Source organism: Spermophilus citellus (assembly GCF_964194105.1).
Source record: "Spermophilus citellus genome assembly, chromosome: 9".
NCBI classification, from domain to species: domain Eukaryota; kingdom Metazoa; phylum Chordata; class Mammalia; order Rodentia; family Sciuridae; genus Spermophilus; species Spermophilus citellus.
The window spans coordinates 135,482,045-135,500,155 of NC_138191.1; the positions used below are offsets into that span (position 1 = coordinate 135,482,045).

Below are 18,111 nucleotides of genomic sequence, written 5' to 3' on the forward strand. Positions count from 1 at the left end.
GTCTCTAAATAAAATACAAAATAGGGTCGAGGCTATTGCTCGTCAAGTGCCCCTGAGTTCAACCCCCAGTACCAAAACAACAGCAACAACAACAACAAAAATCCCCAAATGATCAATTGTCAGGGAGCACGGAGTCAGTAGAGTCCCAATCCAGACACTCAGCCTGACACCATCTAGGGACAGCCAGGCCAATCCACAGGGGGCTTCCTGCCAGGCTACTAGCTGGACACTTACAAATGTCAGGTTATGAAAGACCCCCTTCTCCTCCCTGCCAAAACAAAACAAAACAAAAGCCCTTGGAGCATTCACTGGTAAAGGAGTGAAGAGACAGCGTGGCCCTGAGCAGACCTCATCTGGACTCTGGGTGAGGAAAGCCCCACAAAGGAGCTACCTTAGACAGCAGAGAGCCTGAGGGAATCAGAAGGAGTATCCGTACAGGGCCTGGTTCTCAAGGGTGTCCACTGTATGGGGTTTTGCGGGAAACATCCCTGAGCTGCCGGGTGGCGTACAGCTGTAGCCCCAGCTACTGGGGGAGCTCAGGCAGGAGAATTGCTTGAGTGCAGAAGTTCAAGACCATCAGGGGCAGCATGGTGAGAGCCTGTTTAAAAGAAAAATTCTTATTCTCAGGCCATGCCATGTTTCTGCATCAGAGCAAGGAGTGATGAGCATGAAGTCAGATGTGACAGTGATTGACACTTGTGTGGATGCCATTGTGCTATTATTCTTATAACTTTCAGTGGGCTTGAAAAAAAATTTTTGGGGGGAGCTGGGGATGTGGCTCAAGCGCGCTCGCCTGGCATGCATGCGGCCTGGGTTCTATCCTCAGCACCGCATACAAACAAAGATGTTGTGTCCGCTGAAAACTAATATATATATATAAAAATTCTCTCTATCTCTCTCTCTCTCATAAAAAAATGGTATCAGGGATTGAACCCAGGGGTGCTTAACTACTGAGCCACATCCCAGCCCTTTAATTTTTTATTTTGATGCAGGGTCTCCCCATGTTGCTAGAGCCTTGCTAAGTTGCTAAGGCTGGCAGTGAACTGTGATCCTCCTGCCTCAGCGTCCCTTGTCACTGGGATTACAGGCATGTGCCACCGTGCCCAATGAGGTTTGAAATATTTAAAAATGAAAACTAGGAAACAGAATGGGAGGCAAGGACTGGGAAGTGGCGATTGTGGTGAGTGTGGACACAGACACCTGGTGTGCAGTTGCGCTGTGGAGGGAAGGAGCAGGGGCTGGCGGGGAAGTGCGGCTGGCCGGGTCCAGCAGTGCTCCTGAGGTGGAGGGCTCCCAGTGGTGCTGTGCCAGACTGTGATCCTGTGTTGTGGAGGGACACTTGGCTGTGGAGGAGAAGGGCAAATCTGAGCAGCATCCCTGCATCCCTGGGGGAGGGCCTGGAGGAAGGCTGCCTGAGACTGGAGTGGGACTGTCACGCAGGGACCGGACATGCGGGTCTCCTGCTGCTGGCTTCTGTTTTTCTGGAGTAGCAGGAAGCAGAGTGACCACAGTAGGTTAGGCTGGGCCATTGGAGGTTAGAGGGCAGAGAAGACATGACAGTCACCCTGGAGGATGGAGGAGGCAGGCCCAGTAAATCTAGGTGCCAGTCAGCAGCAGTGGTGTGTGGACCCCAGGTGACGCCCACAGCACCTCCAGGTGACTGCTCCACAGCTCTACCCTGTGCCGTTAGGGCCTCAGAATTAACGACAGAAGGCAGGATGGGTGGAGGGCTTCGCCAACACCAAACTGGCCAAACCAAAGAGCATTCCCAAGCTCCATCTTGAGGGTCTTCCTGCCCGGGCCCCAGGGAGAGGCCCTGGTTGCCCAGCCTCATGCTTGTTGCTTGGGGTCTCCTCCAGGGCAGGCCTTGCTTCTCTCTGCCTTCCTAGGAATGGGCACCTGGCGGGTGCTTGGGGAAGGTTTGCCAAATGAATCAACATGGGCAAAGCATCAGGTGCTCGTGGGAATGGCTGGCTGGGTGAGAGGGCCAGCCACAGCTGGGCACTGCCACGGTCTGGGCGGCACCTGCGCCTGCCCGTGGAGCCCTGACCCACCCTCCCCTTCTCCACCTGCAGGTGTGCCATCACGCAGACTGCCAGCAGCTGCACCGCCAGGGGCCACTCAACCTCTGCGAGGCCTGTGACAGCAAATTCCACAGCGCCGTGCGCTACGATGGGCACGTCCGCTTCGACCTGCCCTCCCAAGGTCAGCAGGAGAGGGCCCCTGCTGGCCCCGAGAGTTCCTGGGCAGCTCTGGGGTGGGGACAGTGTTTTGGTAACCCTTGGAACCTTGACAGGGTCATCAGGAGGAAGAGAGTCATCTGTAATCCAAATATGTGGCAGTTCTTTTGTTTTAGCAAGACAGACCCTTCAGGGCCAGTGCCCATCTCGAGGGCAGGCCTGTGTCTCCCAGTGCTGTGTGGCCCAGACCAGCTGGGGAAAGTCCCCTTTCTTCTCCTTCTGTGGTCCTCAGGGCAGGGACTTCCGGGCAGACCCTCCAGGCAGAGGCAGGTGGGGTGGAGGCAGGTCAGAGGACCTGTGGTAGGAAACAAGGAACCCCTCTGGCTGAGAGGGCCTGCCCGCCCCGCCACTGAAGGCCGTCCCAGGCCTGTGCAGCAGTGCTGGCCCTGCTCTCCCTCCCACATGACCACAGGTGTTGTCTATGCAGCGCGGTGAGGGGATGCCTGAAAGGAAGATCCATGGACTTTGGTCCCTGCCTGCAATGATCCCAGCACCTGGGGTGTCCTCCTGGGGTACCTCTTTGTGTCTGAGGGATAGATGATAATGAACAATCCATCTCTGCCAGGCACGGAGGTACACACCTGTAATCCCAGCAGCTCAGGAGGCTGAGGCAGGAGGATGTCGAGTTCAAAGCCAGCCTCAGCAATGGCAAGGCACTAAGCAACTCAGTGAGACCCTGTCTCCAAATAAAATACAAAATAGGGCTGAGGATGTGGTCGAGTGTCCCTGAGTTCAATCCCTGGTACACACACACACACACACACACACACACACACACACACACAAACCCTCCATCTCCTTGAAGACCTGAAGGACCCTAGCAACTTGGTGAGGGATTCCAGGGGTCACAGACTGTCCCTCTGGAGGTAGCCAAGTTCAAGGACTAAGGAGGGGTCAGGGAGGGAGAAGGTGCAACCCTCTACCCCTTTTCTTCAAAGGCTCTGTCCTAGCCCGGAATGTGTCCACCCGGTCATGCCCCCCACGTACCAGCCCTGCGGTGGACCTGGATGAGGAGGAGGAGGAAAGCTCTGTAGATGGCAAGGGGTAGGTGAGGGGGGGTGGGCAGAGCAGAGACCATGGGGGAGAGCCCCAGGCACCAGCTGCTTTGGCACCTTTCTCAGAAGGGCCGAGTGGCAAACTCCTCCCACCCCTGTGGATACCCTGGTTCCTGGAGGAGCCTGTCCCAGCCTGGGCCAGCCTGCAAGGTGTCTGGGAGCCTACTCCCATGCCTGACTGGGTAGCATTGTGTGAGCCTGTGTTGGCCACCAGAGGGCGCACAGTCCCATGTGGGACCTGCCAAGGCCCCACTCACATCCTCTCCTGGTGAGGGCCCACCCCCACCTCCCAGATCTGCCTTCACTTTTTCCCTGAAGGGACCGGAAGAGTACAGGACTGAGACTCTCCAAGAAGAAAGCAAGGAGGAGACACACAGATGTGAGGAGCCCCCAGGGCTGGCAGAGGGGGTGCCCAGACAGGGCCTGCCCCTCCCAGGCCCTTTCCTTTCCCCTAGGCGGGGCCTCCCCACTCTGAACCCTAGGATGCGGGATGGGGTCTGGAGTGAGCGTGCCCCTTCCTTGCCATTGTACCCTGCAGCCAGTACTCCCCTAGCTCTGGCTGAGGTTTCTCCAGGAGCTCCTTGGGCAGGAGAGCACTTGTGGCCTCCCAGGGACAGAGGAGGGCTGGGAGACCCCTGGCCTTCACCTGCCTGCTGGGGTTTCCCTCCTGGGATGGGACTGGTAGGAGATGAGGGCTGGCAGTGGAGAAGCTGACAGACCCCTGTTATCACAGGACCCAAGCAAGGAGTGCTTCACCTTGAAATTTGACCTAAACGTGGATATAGAGACAGAGATCGTGCCGGCTCTAAAGAAGAAGTCGCTGGGGTAGGGCTCAGTGTTGCTGGGGGAGGAAGTGGGGCTGGGGCCAGTGAGGCCTCCCTAGCTGGAGGCTCCAGGTCTGTGTGTGTGTGTGTGTGTGTGTGTGTGTGTGTATGAGAGAGAGAGAGGTGGCTGTGAGTCTCCACCTCTGGGCAGTCCTGTGCGGATGTACATACCTGTGCAAGAGACTAGGACAGGGTCTGTGCATCTGCGTTCCAATCCTGTGTGCAGGGCCTGGTCCCAGCGTACCTGTGAAGGCGTGCGTGTGCTGGCCTGTGTGCTCCCTGGGGACAGATTCTGCCCATGCCTCCCTTTTCTGATAGGGAGGTGGGTGGAGAGGGGTCTTGCATAAATTGTCCCAACACACACATTTCCCTCTTGGGGATAGGGAGGTGCTGCTGCCCGTGTTCGAAAGAAAGGGCATTGCACTGGGCAAAGTGGATATCTACCTCGACCAGTCCAACACGCCCCTGTCCCTCACCTTCGAGGCCTACAGGTTTGGTGGACACTACCTGCGGGTCAAAGGTGAGCAGCAGGCTTCACAGGTAGCCGGGTTGCTAGGACCTGGTGGTGCCTCCTCCCGGAGATGGGAGCCCTTTCCAGGCTCAGCTTCCCATTGGCTGTGGCCCTGAGCAGGCTCATTACCATACAGGTGTCTCTGCCCGGGCTGGTGGCGGGTGCTGTCAGGGTGGGGCTGTGGGAGGAGGGCAGCTGGGCCTGGGCTCAGATCCTCTGGGGAGAGAGGACTGGGGCCTCACCTCCCTCAGACCCAGGCACTGAAGACCTCTTTCTGCCCCCACACCACCCCAGCCAAGCCAGGGGATGAGGGCAAAGTGGAGCAGGGTGTGAAGGACTCCAAGTCCCTGAGCCTGCCAATCCTGCGGTCGGCCGGGGCCTGGTCCCCCGCACTGGAGCGTGTGGATCCCCAGAGCCGCCGGGAGAGCCTCGACATTTTGGTGAGGAGGGGCTGTCAGCGCTGGGAGCAGGACAGCTTAGAGGGAAGTCACTCTGGGTCCCTCACTGTCCGCTCTTGGGGTTTAACTTCCCCTTCTGGAAGATGGAGCCAGCTGTGAGCCTAGGGCTCCTCTCTGAATTTAGCGACAGGTCTTGTCTCTGAGTCTTCTGCTGCCCAGCGAGTCGGAGAGTGTGTGTGTTCATGAGACCTCACATGGCACGGGCCCCATTTGGAGCAGTACTTGTTGGTTCCTTTGAGTGTGTGTATAACTCTTCCTCCCACCTGCTCTGTGCTTGTGGCTGGGGGAAGACAGTTGGGCGAATCTGTCTGCACCTTCCAGCCCTGAGAAGTCCAGGTTTCAGGAGAGCTGACACCAGGGCCAGGCTTAGAGACCCTCCCACATCCCAAGCTGGCCTGAGGTCCTGGGAATCCCTGTGAGGTGGGGTCACAGAGGCGGGTCAGGCTGGCCTTGACCTCCGTGCTCTCCCTAGGCACCTGGCCGCCGTCGCAAGAACATGTCAGAGTTCCTGGGGGAGTCCAGCATCCCGGGGCAAGAGCCCCCCATGCCCTCCAGCTGCTCTCTACCCAGTAGCAACAGCAGTGGCACTAGCAGTGGGGGCAGTGACAGCTGGAAGAACCGGGCAGCCAGTCGCTTCAGTGGCTTCTTCAGCTCAAGCCCCAGCACCAGCGCCTTTGGCAGGGTATGTGGCCCTGTGGGCTCCAGGGGCAGGGCAGCTGCTGGCCCTGACCCTGACCGTGGGTCTCCTCCTAGGAGGTGGACAAGATGGAGCAGCTGGAGGGCAAGCTGCATGCCTATGGCCTTTTTGGGCTGCCCCGGCTGCCCCGGAGGCTGCGCTTTGACCACGACTCCTGGGAGGAGGAAGAGGTAGATGAGGACGAGGATGAGGATACCCCGTGCCTCCGGCTGGAGGACAGCTGGAGGGAGCTCATTGAAGGGCATGAGGTGGGTGCAGCTGTAGCCTTCCCGTCCCTCCTCGCGTATGAAAGGGGGATAGCCCTTATGAGGACCCAGTGACAGGATCTTCCATAAAATGGCCCCAAGAGGCTGTCCCCACTTTGGGGGAAATAAGCTGTGTGAAAATGGTGCGTGGCTTGGCTGTTTTAGTGGCAGAGGAAGACCCAGTCGTGGGTGTCTTGATTGTGAAGATCCATGTGATGGTGAGAGTGGCCTGCCTCCTCCAGGACCTCTGTGTCCCCATCAGGAAATCGAGGACTTCCATGCAGGGTTGCCCACCCCACCTTGCCCTGCCTAGCCCTGGGCTCCTAGTTGACTTGCCCTGCCCTCCCTTTAGAAGCTGACCCGGCGGCAGTGCCACCAGCAGGAGGCAGTGTGGGAGCTCTTGCACACGGAGGCCTCCTACATCAGGAAACTGCGAGTGATCACCAACGTAAGTGGGGGCCTCCATCCTAGCGTCCACCTCACCTACCTGCCGCCCTGGTCTCTTTCTAGGTGGACTCTCAGCTGAATCGGGTTTTGCAGAAAGAGCAGGTACCCAACAACAAAGGGAAACAGGAAAATCAGAGAAGGGCTGCCCCCCCCCCAAGAACAGGTGATTCCACAGGCACCTGGGAGGGGGCTTCAGGCAGATTGGGCAGGTTAAGCTGAGTGAACACAGGTGAGGCCTCATTCTCTCCTTCAACGCTGCTTCTGAACACTGGTATGTGCCAGGTGCCAGGGCCCACACCCTACATGAGACAGGATGTATAGGCACTGTGGGGGTTCCAGCTCAGGGAGGGGAGCGCCTGCCCTGTGCCTGGGGGTTCAAGAAGTCTTCCTGGAAAGAGGATTCACCCTCTAAGGCAAAACCTGAGGCTGGGCCAGGGCAGAGGAGAGGATCCAGGGGATGCTGCAGGGCCAGTCTCCCCGCTCTCCTCCAGGTGGGGCGAGGGCAGGTTGACCCCCAGGTGGGCCAGGGGGGCCTTGGAGCTCCCAAATGAGAAGACCAAATGGTGCTCCTGCTCTCTCCTTATCCCTGATTCTGGCTTTCGTGGAAGGGAGCCTGAGTCTGGGTGGGGCTTCAGGTCCGCTGCAGTGTCCCCTGTCCCCACAGTTGTTCCTGTGTTGCCTTCTGAACCTGCAAGAGTCTGGGCTGCTGTGCGAGGTATGGCCTGGCCTGGGAGCGGGGGCGGGGGAGGTACTGGGAAGGGGGCGGGGCCAGGATTGTGGGGCGGGGCCGACCCACCTTCCACCCTGCGCAGGTGGAGGCGGAGCGTCTGTTCTGCAACATCCCAGAGATCGCTCGGCTGCACCGCGCATTTTGGCGCGGTGTGATGGCTCCGGTGCTGGAGAAGGCGCGGCGCACGCGGGCCCTGCTGCAGCCTGGGGACTTCCTCAAAGGCTTCAAGATGGTACGCGCAGGGTCGGACGCAGGCGAGGCCACTGAGGCAGGGTTGGGGCATCCAAGACTCCATGGCCTAATCCCGTGTCCTTGTTGCCCTCAATTCCCTCTGACCAGTGACCCCGGGTGACCCCTGTGGGAAGTATGTGTCGGGCTTTTGAATTTGAACCCCCCTTGGCCATCCACCCATGCACCTGGCCAGGGTAGTCTCTCAGTAGTCAATCTCGCTGAGGCTCCGTTTCTTCACCTGGAATAATAAGCTTGTCACCCCCTGGGTGGTCCCGAAAGCACTGTGAGGCCTGGGCCGGTCCACAGGGAGCGCGGGGTCACAGGTGCTGTGGTTGTTCTCCCCTGGGTCAGTTCGGGTCGCTGTTCAAGCCGTACGTCCGATACTGCATGGAGGAGGAGGGCTGCATGGAGTACATGCGAGGTCTGCTGCGGGACAACGACCTGTTCCGCGCCTACATCACGGTGAGAGCGGGCGGGGCGCTGGGGGTGCTGCGGCTGGGCCGTGGGCTCCCGCTGGCTGGGCGGGGCCCGATTTGAGTCCCGCCCCCTCTGGCTGCAGTGGGCTGAGAAGCACCAGCAGTGCCAGCGGCTGAAGCTGAGTGACATGCTGGCCAAGCCCCACCAGCGGCTCACCAAATACCCTCTGCTGCTCAAGTCGGTGCTGCGGAAGACTGATGAGCCCCGCGACCGGGAGGCCATCGCCACCATGGTAACCCGAACAGTGGGTGGGGTCTCCTCCAACTGTTTGTCCCTCCCTGTCCCGGGGCCTGAAGCCACACTGCCTGTCCCCAGATCAGCTCCGTGGAGCGCTTCATCCACCACGTGAACACATGCATGAGGCAGCGACAGGAGCGGCAGCGGCTGGCAGCCGTGGTGAGCCGCATCGATGCCTATGAGGTGGTGGAGGGCAGCAACGACGAGGTGGACAAGGTGGGCACTGTGTCTTTGGGAAAGGGCCTGCGTCCTGCTGGGAAGAAGGAAGGGCCAAATGGCAGCCGGGGGTGATGCTGGCCTCCTAGCTGAGGTGGGCACTCAGATCCTAACCTTCCCTACACCCACACCCCCATCCCCAGCTCCTGAAGGAATTTCTGCATCTGGACTTGACGGCACCCATCCCTGGTGCCTCCCCAGAAGAGACACGGCAGCTGCTGCTGGAGGGGAGCCTAAAGATGAAGGAGGGGAAGGACAGCAAGGTGACTTAGGGGCCACAACCCCCTGCTCTGCCCCACCCTCCTTGCCCCTTTGGTGTGGACCACCCTTCTTGGGGACCTCATGGGCCGCAGCTAGTGGTTCTCAGCTGCATAGTCAGTTCAGTGGTGACCCAGGAACTAGCAATTTTTGTAGCTATGGTGATGGATGATGGTCTGCAAGCAATTTACTCTTTACACATAAACAGCAGGGTCATAGCCATAGAGGTGGGCAGGAGGGGCATGGTCTATAAAGGCCAGGAACTGCCCAGGGCCTTGCTTACTGTGCTGCTCAGGCTTTAGGCACTGGGTAGCTGAGAGTCTACACATTGTGATTTGAAAATCACCTTCCTTTTCTTCTCTTTAAGGTAAACTGGTTGAAATAATTCAGAAATGTGTGTCTCAGAGAAAATCCTCTTTCTCTGAATTTTAAAGATTCACAGGGGCGGGGGGTGGGGTGCAGAGGTATCCGACATAAACCTGGTGCTCCCGGTGAACTCCACTGCTCTCAGCATCCTGCAGTTTCCCAGTGCCACTGCAGCAAGCCCAGGACTCTGACCTTCTCCTGCCCCCCCACCCCAGATGGATGTGTACTGCTTCCTCTTCACTGATCTGCTCTTAGTGACCAAGGCAGTGAAAAAGGCCGAGAGGACCAAGGTCATCAGGCCACCACTGCTGGTGGACAGGATTGTGTGCCGGGAGCTGCGGGACCCTGGTAAGGAGCACTGGCCCCTGCTCCTGGGCTGGGGCTGGAATGGGAGGGGCTCTGATCTCGACCAACATTGATGTGGGTCTTTCCTGACCAGGCTCCTTCCTCCTCATCTACCTGAACGAGTTCCACAGTGCCGTGGGGGCCTACACATTGCAGGCTAGTGGCCAGGCCCTGTGCCGAGGCTGGGTGGATGCCATTTACAATGCTCAGGTGAGAGCAGAGTGGTGTGAGGGTAGGCAGGCCAGACTGGAGGCTGCTGGTCCCAGTCCATTCTACCCCTGTGCCCACTCTCTCCTACCTGCAGAACCAGCTGCAACAGCTGCGCGCACAGGAGCACCCAGGCAACCAGCAACCTCTACAGAGACTGGAAGAGGAGGAAGAAGAAGAGGAGGAGGAAGGTGAGAGCAGCACTTCGGCTGCCAGCTCCCCGACCATCCTGCGCAGGAGCAGCAACAGCCTCAACTCCCAGCACTGGTAAGTTTGCCCAAGACCACACAGCAGGCCATGTGCCTCCGCCAAGGATTCATGCTCTCAGCCATTGACACCCAGCCATGGCCCCTTCTGAAGAGCCGCATGTGGTAAACAAGGAAGGGGATGTCGGAGGCAGCTCAGTCCCCACCAGGGTCCAGGCAGGGAGAACAGTTTCTAATTTGAGTGTCAGCTTTGATCTATTAGTGGTGGCTGCCTGGAGCCCTGTGCTGAGGATTCTTAGACCAGAAAAGAGTGTTGGAATCCATTATTGTCTGTTGTGGACCCAGGAGCTTGAGGAGCTCTGAGCCTTGAGATCTTTTCCAGGCCTTCTAGGCTTCCTCTGGTTGGGCTGACCTTCCTCCTGGCCCCACAGTGCTTCAGATGGCTCCACTGAGACCCTGGCCATGGTTGTGGTGGAACCTGGGGAGATGCTGTCCTCCGAGTTTGATGGTGGCCCCTTAAGTTCCCAGTCGGATGAGCCCTCTCTTAGCTCCACTGCTTCATCGATCACACCCACCAGTGAACTGCTGCCGCTGGGCCCAGTGGATGGCCGCTCTTGCTCCATGGACTCTGCCTATGGCACCCTGTCCCCCACCTCCCTGCAAGATTTTTCAGCTCCAGCCCCTGCGGTGGAGCCAGTGCCCCAGCCCACAGAGTTATCACAAACTCCTTCACCCCCACCCTCGCCCCGCCTCCGCCGCCGCACCCCTGTCCAGCTGCTGCCCAGCCTGCCTCGCCTGCTCAAGTCTAAATCTGAGGCCAGCCTCCTCCAGCTGCTGTCTGGGGCTGCCACCTGTGGAGGACCCCCAGCTCCCAGCCGCAGCTTGTCAGAGCTCTGCCTGGCCACTGGAGCTCCTGGCACTAGGACTCAGGGCTCTGCTCAGAAAGGACCTGGCTGGGATCGCCAGGCAGCATGCATACCTGGCAGCAGCCCTGAGCCTCCAGAGCCTGGGGACAGAACCAGTTGTCCACCTGGGGAGCCTGCAGGCCCTGCCAGGAGGAGGTACAGAGAGCCACCCTCTCCCAGGGTCCAACCTGAGCCCCCACCAGGGATCTCTGTCCAGCACAGGAAGTTGACTCTGGCCCAGCTCTACCGAATCAGGACCACCCTGCTGCTTAATTCCACGCTCACTGCCTCGTGAGTGTCCTGGCTGGCGTATGGGACAGGTGGCTTAGTGTGCTGTTGTTGTACTAAGTTCTGGTAGTGGGTAGGGGCATGGTGATGATAACTGGGAACATCAGCATTTGGGGATGGGACGGAGAGGAGCCTTAGACTTAATCCCACTGCCTCTCTCCTCCACTGAAGGAGCTGGTCCCACTGAAGTGGGCCGCTCCGAGGGCAAATGCTGGGGCCTCCGACATGGAGGAGCCTGGGCAAGCCACGTAATCCCACTGCCTGTAGGTGTCTCCGGCAGGCAGCAGTAAAGGGAATTAAGGATCGTGGTGGGGGGAGAGGGTGACTAGAGCCACTCCAAATGGCAGCAGCCAAGGAAATTGTCTCCCCACCCTTGCAGGGAAGTCTGAGCAGATGGAGGCTTCCAAGGTGCCACTGACCAAGGGACAGCAGACAGCATGCTTCTGGGGGTGCGGCACCTGCTTCACCTGCTGCCTCATGTGTGCATGAGCCGGAGTGTCAGTCAGGACCCCAGCTACCACCCCAGGGCCAATTTGCACTTTGTCGGACTGGATGAAGTGGAGGAGGGCTCAGCAGAGCCTCAGGCCTGGGCAATAGAACCCTCTCCGCACACCTGCCCAGGAAGTCCCTTGTCCCTTACTCCTGAAGTTACCAGCTCTAATCCTCTGGGCTGGGCTCCCAGGCTCCTCTTCCCATGGCCACCCTCATCTGTCCTCAAATGGGATGCACCCTAGCCCCCAACCCCCTCTTTCTCTCCTTCCCAGTCCTGCTGGCCACCTCAGGCTTGGGTTGGCTCTGTGTAAAGCTGCATATTTATTGAGCTTTGTTCTTTTATAAAGACTTGTATATACTCCCCTGGAAAGAGTCCTGTGCTTCTGGAGCCCACCCCTTCCTGCCTGGAGCACACTTGAGCTCCCCGTAGTTCCTCTCTGTGCTCCGTGCCCCTCCAGCCTCAGTGGGGGCCCAGTGGAAGATACAGTGGGAAGCAGCCTTGCAGTACTGGGGTGGGGTGTCATGTGGCAGCACCTGGAGACCAGGCCTCTTCCCTGCCACAGCCAGGAAAGAAGCCTACCATTAGAGTCCTCCCGAGATGTCTCAGGGCCTGGCCCTGGGCCCTGCCTGTGAGCTTAAATCAGGGCAAGTGGCCCACCTCTGACTCTGCTCCCTAGGACGCAGGACTGAGTCATCACCTAGACCCACACCCAGGTCTTCTGGGAAAGGTGGGTCTCCCACCTGGGTCTCTTTGGTGTTTTTGGCCCAACCCCTTCCACGGCCCAGAGACCGGCAGACAGTTGCCGGGGCTCCACCTCCTAGCGCCGGTTCTGGGGGCGGCGGGGGCGGCCTGTCGAGGCGGGCAGCTCAGGTGAGCCGGGGCCGCGGGCGGCCGGGGCAGGCGGCACGCGTCCCCCGGCGCTTCCCGGGAACTGCGGCCCCGCCCCGCGGGCTCCTCTCGGGGCGCGGGGCGGGCCCAGCCGGCGCGGGCGGAGCGGGGAAGCCCCGGGCCGCGCACGCCCGTCGGAGGGCCGAGCGCGGCGCGACCGCCATGGAGCCGCGGCCCGGGGGCTGCGTGGCAGCCGTGGCTGCGGTGAGTGGGGACGCCAGGCCGGGTCAGCGGAGAGCCTCCCTCCAGCCCCGGCGCCTCGAGCGCGGGGCCGCGCCGTCGGCCCCTCTCTGACCTAGTTAGCCGCTCGGGCGGGGCGGGGCCCTTCCGCTGGGAGGAAGCACCGCGCCCGGGGAGGCAGGGGTCTGGGGGCCCGCGGGCGACCCTCAGCACCGGTGGGGCGGCCTCTTCCCGCCCTGGTGGAGGGAAGGGTGTGAGGCGGGGCCCGGGCTTGCCCTTCCCGAACTTGGCCCTGCACGGGATGGGGGGGGGGAAGGAAGCTGGTCCCACCGCCACCCATGGGCACCCCTTCTGCCCAGGCGCCTGAGAGGTGGGCCGCTCCGAGGGCAAATGCTGGGACCTCTGACATGGAGGAGACTGGGCAAGGAGGGGCCCCCTCATGGTGCAGCCACACGGGGGTCAGTAGCACGTATCCTCCAGGCTGTCCTCCTGCTGCTGCTGGGTGTCCAGGGCAGCTTTCCTGGCCCCAGGTGTGACTGCACACGTGACTTCCAGAAGAGGAATGGTCCCTTCTGTTGCAGGGGCTGTCCTGTGGGTAAGTGGCAGCAGTGGGAAAAGAGGGTATTCTGGGGGCAGGTGAGGGTCTGGCGGGGTTGGGATGAGGTGGGGGGCTGGGCCGCAGCTGGGGGTGGGCTGGGAGGGAAGTAGGGAGACAGCAGGGAGGGAGGGAGTGACTGGAGCAAGCTGGGAGGTGCTGAGCCGTGCCTTGACTGACCCCTGTCTGGGTCCCACAGGGCACTACATGAAGGCCCCTTGCACAGAGCCCTGTGGGAACTCCACCTGCCTTCCCTGTCCCCAGGGCACCTTCTTGGCCAGGGATAACCACTTTAAGGATCAGTGTACCCGCTGCCAGGCCTGTGATGAGGAGGGTGAGGGCTGTCTGGTGCTCAGTGTGTGGGGGGTAGTCTTTGAAGGAAGTGGCTGGCTTGGACCCAACCTTTGGGTGTGAGGACCCTGTGCCCACCCTCCCCACACCCCTCCAACCTGATCCCCCCTCAGGATGCCTCTGCTCCTTTCTTTTCCTGGTCACCTTGTCTCCATGTGCTTTGGCCTCTGTTCTGCTGTGTTGGGCAAAATTCTCTCCCTTTGGGGATAGCCCACACCCTTCTCTTTGGCCTAGCCCTGTCTTTTTTCTGGGGTCTCTGGCTTCTCTGTAGGAGCCCCTGACCATCCCTGCACTATCTCCCTACACTCTGCCAGCCTTCCAGGTGGCCTTGGAGAACTGTTCAGCAGTGGCAGACACCCGCTGCGGCTGTGAGCCTGGCTGGCTGATTGACTGCTCCGTCAAGCCTTGTAGGGAAAATTCACCCTTCCTCTGCCGCCGCTGCCCAGACTGTGAGGCCCTGTACACAGAGCTGCCCTGTGAGTACCCCTCCTGGGCTCTCTTCCCCATGTCCCCTTCTTCTAGCCCCCTCCTCTCCCATGCTGACCCATGCCATCTCTTGGACTGCAGGTTCCAGCAGAGACGCTGACTGTGGGCCCTGCCTGCCTGGCTTCTATGAATATGGCAATGGCTGCGTGTCCTGCCCCACGTAACTTCCTAGCTGTCCTGGGCCAGAGGGGAGGGAGACTGGTAGTGGGGTGGAGGCTTTTGGGGACAGGTGCTGCTAGTTTAGAGATAGGAAGGGACAGGGAGGGGGGAGCTTGGCCCCCACTTTAGACAAACAGGACAGTACATGAGTCTAAGTTCACCTTATGCCAGGTAAATAAGGGGGTACATCTTCACTTTCTGCCAGAATTTTTCTTAGTAATTCTTCCATTCAAGTATTAAGAATGGATCTGTTCAGCTTGGGAGATGGAGGCAGAAGGATTGCGAGTTCAAAGCCAGCCTCAGCAATTTAGCAAGGTGCTAAGCAACTCAGTGAGACCCTGTTCTAATAAAATACAAAACTGGTCTAGGCTCAGTGGTTGAGTGCCCCTGAGTTCAATCCCTGGTACCCAAAAACAAAAGCTTGGGCTTTAAATCAGGATTTGCTGCTAGTTCTTGGGCAAATTCACAGAAATAGTCTCTCTGATCTGAGGTTTTCCATCTAATCAGCGGGTGCCAGTAGATTCTTCTCAGGGCTGTGATCAGGGGAAAGCCACCTTCATTTATCCACCGAGTCTTTTTACTGAGCATCTATTAGTTCCCAGATATTATTCTAGGTGTCAGGACTACACAGGGAACCAAAGAGGCAAAAATCCCTGTTCTTATGCAATTGACATTCTAGTGACCCTTAATCTAGTCTAGAGTTTTAAAAAACAGTAGTGATTGTTATTGCTTTAAGGACACAAGTGACATTTCAGCAGTACTTTGGGGAAATTCTCAAGCAGGGTGAAGCTCACAAGAGAAGCTGGGGAAGGCAAGGTCTCCAGGTTGGGAAGCTGTGGGGCACTCCTGGTAGCCCCTGCTGGTGTGTACCTCCTCATCTAGTCCCTCTTTACAGGAGCATCCTGGGGAGCTGTCCTGAGCCCTGTGCTGCTGTTTGTGGCTGGAGGCAGAGTATGCAAGTGGGAGAACTGGGATGGGCCAAGGGGTGGCTGGGAAGGGGCTACCACCCAGTACCCACCAGCTGTTCTTTCAGTGTTCTGGGCACAGGTGCTTGTGGCTGGCCTGGTGGTCCTGTTCCTGCTTGGGGGCACCCTGATCTATACTTACCACCGCTGCCAGCCTCACAAACCAGTGGTTCCTGGTAAGTCCACACATACAAAGCACACATACCCAAATACAATTTCCAGGGGCCTGGGGTCAGGATGGTTGTTCTAGAGGCAACTCAACCCTGTAGAGAAACTAAGGCAGGGAATATGTACGGGGAGGGGAGGAACTCAAGAGGAGCTGGACCAGCACCCAGGTCCAGGGACCTTGTCTGATTGCTGACCAGATCTTCTGTATCTCTGTCAGCAGAAAAAGCTGGGACTGAGGCCCCGACCCCACTGCAGGTAAGCTTCACATCCCAGTATACACTGGGAAGAAGTTTGCTTTCTGGAACTGGGAGGATAGGTCCTGATCTCTGGCATTAGGCATCAGGGGCACAGCATCCAGCACAAGATGGAACTAATAGGCAAATATGCTGAGGGAGTGGGGCACAGTGGCACACGCCTGTAATCCCAGTGGCTAGGGAGGCTGAGGCAGGAGGATCACAAGTTCAAAGCCAGTCTAGCAACTTAGGCCCTAAGCAACTTAGTGACCCTGTGTCTAAATCAAATATAAAAAGGGCTGGGGATATGGCTCAGTGGCTAAGCGCCCTTGGGTTCAATCCTTGATACCACCACACACACACACATACACACACACAAAAAAAAAATGCTAAGAGCTGTTTTCAGTGGGTGAGGCCCTCAAGTGGTTATCTACTGGGTCTGGAGGAGTACACCTGGGCAAGGAGTTGGGGGAACAAGAAGATGGCAGCAGGGCAGGGTATTCCAGGCAGAGGTAATAGCTCTTCTGCTGGGCCATACCAAGAGGTCAGAGGCTCTGGGGCAAGCAGCATTGCTTATGGCAAGGAATGTCCACTACTGGCTAGAGACTGCAATAATGGGGCATTTCCAGGCAGACAGGACTGACGTAGGTTCTCTCTTGGTTTCCAGGCCACCCAACTCTCAGCCTCTGAAAGTGCCCACACCCTTCTGGTGCCCCCTGGCAGCAGTGGGAAGGTCTGCACCGTCCAGTTGGTAGACAACAGCTGGACCCCTGACTGCCCTCAGATCCAGGAAGTGCCCTGCCAGCAGGTGCCACAGTCCTGGGACCAGCTGCCCAGCAGAGATCTTGGTAAGAGACCTCAGTGGCCTTAGGTAGGCTTGAGTCCATTTTCTTAAGTCTAAGATGGGAATTTAGGGTTTCACACTTGACCTCTTCCAGTTCCCTGACTGGGATGGGTGGGGGAGATCTAGCAAGCCTCCTGCTGAGGCCTGAAAGCACCTGATCCCATCGTGACCACAGCCTTTATTCCACATTGGCTCTCTCTGGCTCCATCCCAGGCCCTCCTCTGGCACCCCCGCTCTCACCAGCACCCTCTGCAGGCTCGCCGGCTGCAGTGCTCCAGCCTGGCCCGCAACTATATGACGTGATGGACGCTGTCCCAGCGCGGCGCTGGAAGGAGTTTGTGCGCACTCTGGGCCTGCGAGAGGCAGAGATTGAGGCGGTGGAGGTAGAAATTGGCCGCTTCCGGGACCAGCAGTATGAGATGCTCAAGCGCTGGCGCCAGCAGCAGTCCGCGGGTCTGGGTGCAGTCTTCGCGGCCCTAGAGCGCATGGGGCTGGATGGCTGCGCCGAGGACCTCCGCAGCCGCCTGCAGCGCGGAGCGTGACACAGGGCCCACCGGCCACTTTGACATTCTGGTGACCCTTGCAGAAGCCTTAAGTACAGTTACTTATGCGTATAGACATTTTTTTAATTTCTTTTTTTTTTAAAGAGAGAGTGAGAGAGGAGAGAGAGTGAGAGAGGAGAGAGAGTGAGAGAGAGAGAGAACTTTTAATATTTATTTTTTTAGTTCTCCGCGGACACAACATCTTTGTTGGTATGTGGTGCTGAGGATCGAACCCGGGCCGCACGCATGCGAGGCGAGCGCGCTACCGCTTGAGCCACATCCCCAGCCCCCGTGTAGACATTTTATGTCACTTATTCAGCTGGTGGCATGGCCCTGTGTAGCAAGCAGCGCCAGCCAGCCTCCTCCCTGCTCACCTGCAGAGCTCGGGTTAAGGCGAAGAAGGATGAATGACTGTCGGGAGAGACTTGGTCTGAGTTTCGCTGGGGCCTTGGTATTAAATCCCTGAAGAAAAGCAGCTTCTGGATAATTCTCTGGGGCTGGGAATGTTAAGTGTGGCTTGGGCTCCGCTTCCGCGGGGTGTAAAGGCGCTGGGAGTCTTGCCAGCAGGGTCCGAAGTGCAGGGACCCGTGATGGAGACCAGTGCAGCTCTGCGCTCCCAAGCCTGCCCCTCCCACGTCCGCCCAGGCCCATTGACTCGGTGAAGGAGAGAAAGTCGTGGCTTCGGCGAGTGAGAGTAAACGTGAGCCCCAGGCGGTGGAGAGAGCTTTAATGGGCGAGCGAGGTGGCAGGATGGGGCGGGGAGCACTTGGAGCCATAAGTGCAGGGCTCCTCGCCCTCCACTCACTCCACCAAAAGGTCTGGGAAGCGAGGGGCCTGGCTGGGGACGGGGCGCAGACTTAACTATAGGGAGGTGGGGCCCCGGGAAGCAGCAACTCCGCCCCCAGCTCTGCCCCAACAGGCAGTTTTCACCGGTTTCTGGTAAACAAATGACTGAGAGGAAACCCTCGGGGTTGATGAGAAATGCGGCCTGGACCGGGTGCAGATCTGGGTCGAGGAGGGAGGAAAACCCCTTCCCCGAGCTCGGGGCCTGCCTCCGCCCAGGATGCGCCAGTGACCCAGGTTCCGGGGTGCGGGGGAGGGGGCTGCATCTGAGCTCGAGCCCCGCAGGAAAACAGTCGCCACCCACGGGGCTGGGGAGAGCTCTGCACACGTTGACATTCAACGAACATGCAAATATATGTAAGTCAGCATGCAAAGAAGCAGCATCTTTTTGCGTCAGCAGCTTGGGCACTTTTTCCCCGGC

General features: G+C 58.8%; 2 protein-coding genes across 9 annotated transcripts in view; both read left to right on the plus strand.

Moving 5' to 3' along the window:
* The window catches only part of PLEKHG5 (pleckstrin homology and RhoGEF domain containing G5), a gene marked incomplete at its 3' end in the record, with an annotated part of 45,591 nt that extends 33,754 nt beyond the window's left edge, over positions 1-11,837 (plus strand). For 2 of the 5 annotated variants that reach the window (XM_081305466.1, XM_081305464.1), the window contains 20 exons: positions 2,076-2,205; positions 3,179-3,284; positions 3,614-3,674; positions 4,029-4,120; positions 4,503-4,639; positions 4,925-5,070; positions 5,561-5,770; positions 5,842-6,033; positions 6,383-6,478; positions 7,142-7,192; positions 7,290-7,439; positions 7,790-7,900; positions 7,998-8,147; positions 8,231-8,368; positions 8,512-8,631; positions 9,208-9,340; positions 9,432-9,547; positions 9,642-9,811; positions 10,182-10,946; positions 11,323-11,836. In XM_081305466.1, coding sequence (XP_081161592.1) covers positions 2,076-2,205; positions 3,179-3,284; positions 3,614-3,674; positions 4,029-4,120; positions 4,503-4,639; positions 4,925-5,070; positions 5,561-5,770; positions 5,842-6,033; positions 6,383-6,478; positions 7,142-7,192; positions 7,290-7,439; positions 7,790-7,900; positions 7,998-8,147; positions 8,231-8,368; positions 8,512-8,631; positions 9,208-9,340; positions 9,432-9,547; positions 9,642-9,811; positions 10,182-10,946; positions 11,323-11,332 — 3,084 coding nt within the window. Of the gene's footprint in view, positions 1-2,075; positions 2,206-3,178; positions 3,285-3,613; positions 3,675-4,028; positions 4,121-4,502; positions 4,640-4,924; positions 5,071-5,560; positions 5,771-5,841; positions 6,034-6,382; positions 6,479-7,141; positions 7,193-7,289; positions 7,440-7,789; positions 7,901-7,997; positions 8,148-8,230; positions 8,369-8,511; positions 8,632-9,207; positions 9,341-9,431; positions 9,548-9,641; positions 9,812-10,181; positions 10,951-11,322 lie in introns of those variants that run through there. The other 3 variants (XM_081305467.1, XM_081305465.1, XM_081305463.1) reach the window with 2 other exon arrangements.
* A 475-nt stretch (positions 11,838-12,312) lies between these two features.
* On the plus strand, positions 12,313-16,923 carry TNFRSF25 (TNF receptor superfamily member 25). 4 transcript variants are annotated; one of them, XM_081308201.1, is made up of 10 exons: positions 12,313-12,528; positions 12,985-13,099; positions 13,299-13,433; positions 13,765-13,926; positions 14,018-14,096; positions 14,991-15,046; positions 15,129-15,236; positions 15,446-15,483; positions 16,129-16,309; positions 16,519-16,923. In XM_081308201.1, exons 1-10 carry the CDS (start codon positions 12,487-12,489, stop codon positions 16,845-16,847), a joined length of 1,245 nt encoding a protein of 414 aa, XP_081164327.1. In that variant the 5' UTR covers positions 12,313-12,486; the 3' UTR covers positions 16,848-16,923. The 4 variants fall into 4 exon arrangements, with proteins under 4 accessions (XP_081164327.1, XP_081164326.1, XP_081164329.1 ...); XM_081308200.1 differs by having other exon boundaries at positions 12,313-13,099; XM_081308203.1 differs by lacking the exon at positions 13,299-13,433.
* The last annotated feature ends 1,188 nt before the right edge of the window (positions 16,924-18,111 follow it).